The sequence below is a fragment of the Nicotiana tabacum genome, chromosome 18 (genome assembly GCF_000715075.1).
Source record: "Nicotiana tabacum cultivar K326 chromosome 18, ASM71507v2, whole genome shotgun sequence".
Taxonomy (NCBI): domain Eukaryota; kingdom Viridiplantae; phylum Streptophyta; class Magnoliopsida; order Solanales; family Solanaceae; genus Nicotiana; species Nicotiana tabacum.
The window spans coordinates 149,849,446-149,857,671 of record NC_134097.1 but is presented as its reverse complement, the minus strand read 5'-3'; the positions used below and the strand labels follow the sequence as shown (position 1 = coordinate 149,857,671).

At 35.0% G+C, this 8,226-nt stretch overlaps 1 protein-coding gene across 1 annotated transcript; it reads right to left on the bottom strand.

Annotated features, from left to right (window-relative positions):
- Positions 1-1,102: 1,102 nt before the first annotated feature.
- On the bottom strand, positions 1,103-7,855 carry LOC107804168 (zinc transporter ZTP29). The gene is made up of 12 exons (XM_016628013.2): positions 7,390-7,855; positions 6,942-7,000; positions 6,382-6,474; positions 6,193-6,282; positions 6,022-6,103; positions 4,249-4,304; positions 3,772-3,828; positions 3,201-3,241; positions 2,699-2,766; positions 2,534-2,590; positions 2,318-2,435; positions 1,103-1,561 (listed from the first exon to the last, which is right to left on the bottom strand). The coding sequence occupies exons 1-12, from the start codon at positions 7,451-7,453 to the stop codon at positions 1,516-1,518; spliced, it is 831 nt and encodes a 276-aa protein (XP_016483499.1). The 5' UTR covers positions 7,454-7,855; the 3' UTR covers positions 1,103-1,515.
- Positions 7,856-8,226: the final 371 nt, after the last annotated feature.

Genomic DNA, 8,226 nt, shown 5'->3' with positions numbered 1-8,226 from the left:
ACCCGGTGGAAAAAGCATTCCGTATTCACATAGGGTCCGAGAAAGGGGAAAAAGCATCACGTATTCACACAGGGTCCGAGAAAGGGCCGCACCGCAAGAAATATGATATAGACAGTCTACCCTAATACAAATATCAATAACTACTTCCACAATTTCTACGATGATAGAGTACGTTGAAAGAAAAGTTACATTAACCAATAAGAATAAGGTTGCTTTTCCTTCCTTTTGTTAGCAACAGTAGCAATGAATTTCACTGATTCAGTAACAGCGAGAACCCCATAATATTATGGTTTGAAATAACCTTACACACACCACCATTTCACATTGTTTCTTGTGAATAGTTTCACATTCTACAAAGTCAACCTATAGCCTGCTTTTGGTTAGACAACTTTGGTATAAAAATCTTTTCTTGAGATTTCTTTCCTTCAACTTTATTTTTCTATATTCAAGAATCTACAGATTGTACTACGTGATGAATCATGAAAAATGATTTTAAGTGAATTCACTTGTCATTATAATTGTTGTTCTCTAATGTTCTCCAATTAGTTTAGGTAATCCTTCTTTGACTATAAATAAAAATTTAAAAGGTGCAGAATGAAGTGTATTACATCTGCAATTACATAATTAGGCGTCTGTTAACAAAGAAAAAAAAGGGCAGCCCATTACACACGACATCCCGCGTTTACGCAGGGCCTAGGGAAGGGCTGGTATAATATAGATAAGTTGTCATAACGCAAGCATTAATGGTTGCTTCCACGGCTCGAAGCCGTGACGTATAGGTCACGCTTTGTTAGCATTGAAACCACACCATGAATTTAGAACCAAAAAGCCAACTTTTGCAATGTGGTTGTTTTTTTCATTGATGTATAAGGTGATTTCACGGCTCCAACTCGTCATCTATAGGCCACACCCCAACGGGGTGTGACTCTTTCCCGGACCCTGCGTAAACACGAGATGCTTCGTGCACCGAGCTGCCCTTTTGCTTTTACTTTTATAGAATACGTAAATCATTTATCAAATTAACTCACACATAGCAATAGCTATGATCCCTATGGAAAACATCATGCCTCTTATTTCCAGAAATTTTAGATGCAAAATAAAAGATACTAAAGATATGGCAATTTTATATAATGGAGATTAAATATGCAGCTAATGGCTGTCCACCAATTTACATCACTATTCAACATTTTTTTTTCTCTTTTTTGATGAAGTCAACTCTTCAACAGTTCAATTGCCTGCCTCTTTTTTCTTTCTTTGCCAATTTGTTTTTAACCCATGTACCTCTTGTTCATATATGGGAGTCTGGGTGAGGATTTCAGATGTGGACATCTCCTATTTTTTTATAAAACAATCTCAGAAGCTGTTATACCTTCTCATGCATTCAGCTCGCCAAACCAAACGCCACGCCTCATAAATTTTGTTGAGAGTGCATGTGGTGGTTTTGAAGCTTGGCACCACGAAAAGATCCTGTTAAAGTTCAGCAACAAGATTCATGAAACACCGAATGACTGGGAGTTACAAGCTCATGTCCTCTGGCAAGCACCTCGCAAGGAAATACAGGCTGCAATACGAGAGGAGGTTAAACTACAGCAGAAGTAAAAGAAAAAGAAAAACCGCATATAACAAAACCGATATTCAGAATACGGTCTTTGTTCTTTACATGGATTCTCCTTTGTCGTATTTCCTTATCTTAACTGCGGGGATTATGAATTTCTTTAGCCGAGGGTCTATCAGAAACAACCTCTTGTGATAGGGGTAAAGTCTGCATACACACTAGCCTCCCCAAACCCCAGTTGTAGGATTTTACTTGTTATGTTGTTGTTGTAATCATCCCAACTGAAATCTTAAGTTGTTAGATAGGGTACACTTCTATTTACTTAATTATATCTTCAACATGCCCCCTCACGTATAGGGCTGACTCTTTTTCATAGGGCTGACTCTTGAGATCAGATGACTACACAATTCAAGATGGTATCAAGACTTAAAACTGAAGCATCCTTTGCAACGAATATGTAGAAATAGTGGATTCTTCCTTAGTAATTCTTAATATGGGTAAACGATACAAGTATCAGCTTAGTAGTATACTAGTATTTTTGACTTTATCAACGACTAGCATTAACTAAAAACGAAGTTCTCCATAAGATTTTACTTAAACCATTAGAATCTAAAAGTTCATATATTTTTCTATAGTACAGATATACATTCAAAAAATGGATCTAGCTAAAAAGCTTCCACCAGATGAAAAGCATGATATCAAAAAAAAAAAAAAAATGTAACTATCAGAATTGATGTTGAAGTTTGAGAGAAATAATCTCACCTCGCAGACATGAAAGCCATACCAAAGAACACAGCTTTGACAGCTCGCTTCTGACCGGCATAGTCAAATGCCAATGGAAGCATCTCATGTAAGGTTAGAAATGCCATCACCCCACCCACTGGGAAGCACACACGATCCATTAGAGAATACAGTAATTCAAAGTTATATATATTTCTCCTTTCACATGAAACTAAAGGAAATAAAAATTATATCAACCTGCTCCGAGGAGGCCCTCCAGAATTTCAGGATTCAAGCTGCTTGGGAATAAATATCCTGCAGTCCACACATGTTAAAAGAAACTATTGAATTCTGAACCTATTCACTGATTATATTTACTGCACGTTTTCCTTAAGATAGAAGACACGAATATAAGGTACTCACCCACAATAATGACACCTAGGGGCTCTGCAAGACCTGAAAGTGTTGCCAATTTGAACGCCTGCCATTTGCTGAGACATAAAGATTCACCATATAAATTTCAACTGTGTAAGAAGAAAAAGATGGAATAGTACATATAATAATATGAGCTTTGCAATTTAATTTCTTCTATTCTAAAGCTTCCAGCAACTTTAGTTATGAGCACCTACGTCTTACGCTTATATAGCTTAATCTAAGTCTTATGATTTAAATAGCCTTAATGTAAGTCTTATGATTCAAATAGTCTTAAGGCCTAAAGCATAAGTATGTACAGATAGCACGATACCGTGGTGAAACTACATGCATATGACTTCACAAAACTGAAGTTAATATGTGTACATGCTTGGAATCAATAATTAAATCATTAGAAAGCTAACCTAATAAAAGAAACCAAGATTGACAAAATAGCAAAAGATGTTACCATTACTTATTAATAGTCATAACATAGTCTACTAGGAAACATTACCTCTGTGTCGCAAAATAAACTGGAAGTGCAACAGCAACACCCTGCAACCAAATAAATCAGGCCCCGCAATGGAAAAAAGAAAAGCACATACATTAGCCCCTTCTCGTTTATCAAAATCAACAGTTGATGCCTTCCCTGGCATTGTCAATCAATCGACCATTCAATCAACTAACCCAACTCAGTTGGCGATTTGGTATAATATGGAAAATGTGAGAAAGAATCAAAAGTGCTTGATATGCACAGGTCTTATCCTGAAATATAGGTCATACATGGCTCTTGGATGAACAGATAAGCACATTGATTTTGTTATGATTAACATACTCTTAACGGTTACACGCTTAATCAACAACAATCTGCTCAGCAGAGAAAGTTTGAATAAGATGTTCATAGAGCTAAAAGGGAATGAAACCAAGATTAATAAAGCAATCAAGTACCTGCATATACATATACTATGATAGGACAAGATATCAAACATTATAACTGTAGTAAGGAGTTCATTAGTGGATTCTTGCACTCAAGAAACAAACAGAAACCAGGAAATAAGAGACTGGTAAATGTGAATGAAGTATACCTCTGGTATGTTGTGTAAAGCAATAGCAAGAGCCAAGTTTAGGCCAACCCGAAGTCCCTAAAGAAAAGCATGATGAAAACAGAACAAACTTTAAACAATTACTATATTTTATAACTGAGACCTTTTGCTAAAAGGACTTCAAAATGTATTCTCATCAAACAAAACAAAGTTGCTAACATACTCTTTCTGCAACTAACAGGTAATGTCTAGTCTTTGAGAATACCTAATTTTCCTTGGAAGACAAACTATTTAGTATGGAATGTCATAGGCCTAAATAGAGCAAAACGGATAGAGATTATTCATATAACCGATGCCAACTAGTTTGGGATTTGAGGTGTTATTCATTAATTGAAATTTTGTCACTCTTACAATTATTAACATAGAATTATAAAAAAAAAATGGAAGGTTGAGCGACAATGACTAAAGTGATTGATAGAGAAGATTATAAACATCAGATAATCAAGAAAGGAGGACTACCTTCATTGATCCAAGGAACACGGCCATCCCTTCAGGAAAGTTATGCAAGCTTATACCTGGATAGAAAAACCAATAAATCATGTTATACATCTTGTATTGAATAGGCAATATGGATCAAATGCATATACCATTCTCTTCTATTTCCATATTGCTACTCCCTTCATCTAATTCTATGAAGTGTAGTTTAACAGGAAATGGAGATTGAGAAGTTAATTTGACTTGTATAGCATTTGGGTACAAGTAGCTCAAAATGTTTAACTTGACAAATGACTTTGATTGCAAGAAGTACGCGCAAGTAGTATAGAATTCTTATTAGCAAGAAAAGTCACGAAAATTTAGGAACATCTCATACTAGAAAATATGGTCCCTTGAATTGGACGTAAGACAACTTGATAGGTAAATGAGCATCAATTCTGTAACAGAACGTGGGGCTGTTCCTTAACAACAACACAGCAACAACTATGCCTCGGTCCTAAAGAAGTTGAAGTCAGCTATAAAAATCCTCATTGACCACGTTACTCCATTTAAAATCACCTCATGCCAATAGGGACTGTTCCTTATATCCAAAAAAATAAAATAAAAGCCATGTGTTTATTTTTTTTTATTTTTTTATTTTTTTTTTTGGGGGGGGGGGGGGGAGGATCTGTAGTACTAATCTATTACTACTTCTGAGTCAAATAGCTTTTCCTTTTACTACTATTTTCTCCCAAGTCTTTTTAAATATTTCAAATTATTAACTATGCTGACTTATAGTACTTTTCATGTACTTTTACAAAACATATTTTATTTCAGAAAAGTTGAAGAATTTATGCCCATATGCACACTGAATATTAGGGATTTTGACCCTCAAACTTTGAACTCTTTCGCATAAAATGGCACGGAGGGAGTATGGTTTCCAGCTAACTATTGAGGAAAACCTACTTTTACTATGGAAAGAACCTTAACATATTACTCTGAGCATAATAAGCCCTACCAAGATAGTCCAATTAGAGGCCTTCGTTACAGTCAATAAGGAATGAAGGGAAGAGAATCATTTAACTACAAGGCTTTGTACATCTAGCACCTTACTAAAAAGACTTAGCTTAACTGAAGGGTAACCTTAATTCAAATGACAAACTAGATAAGAAAAAGAACTTGAGTAAGCTTGTAATATTCTTCTCATAACAGAAATGGGTAGTACAAAAAACATGTAATTTTAACGAATTTGCTCAAGACTATGCTTTACTTGTGGGTGCAATCTACTTATTATCAATCTAACTTCCTAATAAAACTTCTCATGAAGATGGAGTGCTACGCAGGGACATTAATGTGAAGAGCAAGCAAGTTCTTTTTTTTGAAGGTAAAGAGTAAGCAATATTTATTTTAAACATAAATGTACTCTTGGCAAAGGCGGAGCTAGGATTTTGAGTTTATGGGTTCTCGATTTCAAAAAAGGCTGTTTAATAGGTTCTTGATAGATTATTTATACATATTAGATGATTTTTTTAACCAAAAACACAGGGTCTGAGCCAAAACTACTGGGTTCTGCCGAACCTGTACACAAGTTTGTGGCTCCGCCCCTAATGTCTCTTGCATAAAGATGTCCGTAATAAGACTGAAACAACGAGAAGCATCAAAAATAGGCTTCCACTCAAAGCATTTAATCCGACCTAGTGCACAAACAGTTCGGCGTTCTCAAAATAAGAACTCAAAGGGAGGTTTACAGTATAACAGAAACAAAGAAGGCTGGTGAAACTTGAGAGAATTATCAGCAAACCAATACAGCAGACTGACCTACTGCTGTGATGATTCCACTAAATAAAACTTGGCGGCGATGCTTCTTCATCATATCCTTACTCCTTTCATCTCCGTCTTTCTGTTCTCAAGCAGAAAACCATTTTTATTCTAAAACTATGTTTTGCATGAACAAGACTTTCTCCTGTAGAAAACAAATCAAAATAATACCTTTTTGCCTTTGGCACTTGAAATGGGTGCAAGTGTAGGTTCTGGGATGAAATGTGAAACAAGAGCAAAGAAGATAACACCTGCAAAAAACTGACCGACCGAAAGATTTGATTAAGAGCCAAGAACTGTATGTTTCTTCTTTTGGTGGAAAGTTGATAAAGTTCAGATTAAAATTAGGAGAAAGCTCACCCAGAGGTTTCCCTTCAAAAAGCCAATGGAGTTTATCGCATTATGAGCCAAGTCAAAGAATGATATGCTGAGCATAAGACCAGCAGCAAACCCCTGCAAAATGGGAGAAAATATTCAGGCCTCTACTCTGCTATATACCTCTCGGATTTACGCCATTGAACATAACAATTTCTTTAAAGCTAAGAAAGCTCAAACAATCAGTAAATAAACAATCAAATGATCCTTTTCTTATGTTCAAATTTTAACATACTCAATCCCGGTGCACTATGCTCTAGAGAAGGGCTGGACCACATAGGGTCTATTTGTACGCAACCTTACCTTGCATTTCTGCAAGAGGTTTCCGACTTGAACCTATGACCTCCTGGTCACACGGCGACAACTCTTAAAGCTGCACCAAGGCTCCCCTTAAAAATACTCAAACTCAAAATGAATATAAAATAACCAACAGTAAATATCTAGCAAGACAGGATGCCTAAATAAGGAAGTGACAACAAAACCATGAATCACTGAAATTAACCATTTCACTTCTAACATTCTTACAAATACAAGTAACCCATCACCTGTAAAAGTCCTAGCATCTTCAAGTTAGGAGTCTGGCTAAGAACCACAAAAAGTGCACCTGCTCCAAAAAAGACAACAAATAATTAGATTCAAATCATTAAACCTTCTTAAGGTAGAATTATCATAGTTTCAAACACTCAAGAAAACTGAAAAAACACAATAGTATATGTAAATAACAACCTTAATGTGTTTTATACAGTTTTTATGAGCTAATTTGAAACTGTGTATAAAAAAATAATTTTTAGCAATATGGTTTTCATTAGAAAAGACACCAAGAATTACCAATGGATTGAGCACAAAAATTAAAAAGACCACAATTTGACTTCAATAACTCAAAATTAAACACTAATTAGAGCACATGTCAGGTTCTGATAATCAATAAACTTTTGCAAAGTAGAAAAATAAACTACTCCTAACCAAAAAATAAATAAAAACTTGTTTACTCACCTACAGAGGTACTTAAGCCACCCAACATAGAAAGACCAAGAGCAACAAGAATTTGAGAATCCATAGAATAACCTTTGCTCTAAAACCCTTATATTTTCCAAGAAAATTCAATTTATCCCCAGAAAAAAAAACTGGGGTTTTGCTCCTATTTTTTTCTGCTATTCTTTAGATGAAGCAAATGGGTGTTGGAAATTGATATCAAGAATGAAAAATAGAAGTTTTAGGAAAGAAGAGGTCTCTTAAAAATCAAATCGATTACACAAATATATAAGTCGTAGCTCAGCTCAGTTCCCTTCAGGAGTGGGGCAAAGAAGAGAATATGTACGGTTAAAGGAAAGAGCTTGTGGAAATGGAGAGGTTCAAGATATTAGAAACTTTGACTTGTTGCTTTAGCATATGGTGAGTTATTAAATTAGGTTCCTTTTTTAACTTTGCAAACCCTTAGGTCGTTTGCTAGGAGGTATTAGAAAAAATATTGCAAGTATTAGTTCTATGCATTATTAATATCTTGTTTGGTATATTTTTCTAATTTGTATATAACTAATATTTGGCATTATCCTATGCATAAGTAATGCATAGAAAATCATGGCATTAGTAATACCAAGGCTTTAATGCATGCATTAGCATGGTCAAAGATAAAATTGTCCTTAAAGTCCCTTAAAGCTAGAGAATATGGAGGGCATTTTTGTAAGCAACTATTTTTTTAAAAAATTATGCAATGCATTATAATTTTAATACACCACACCAAACAATAGATAATAAATAATATTTGCATAACTAATGCTTGCATTACTAACCCATACATTACTAATACACTTTATTCCGCACTATTCTTAT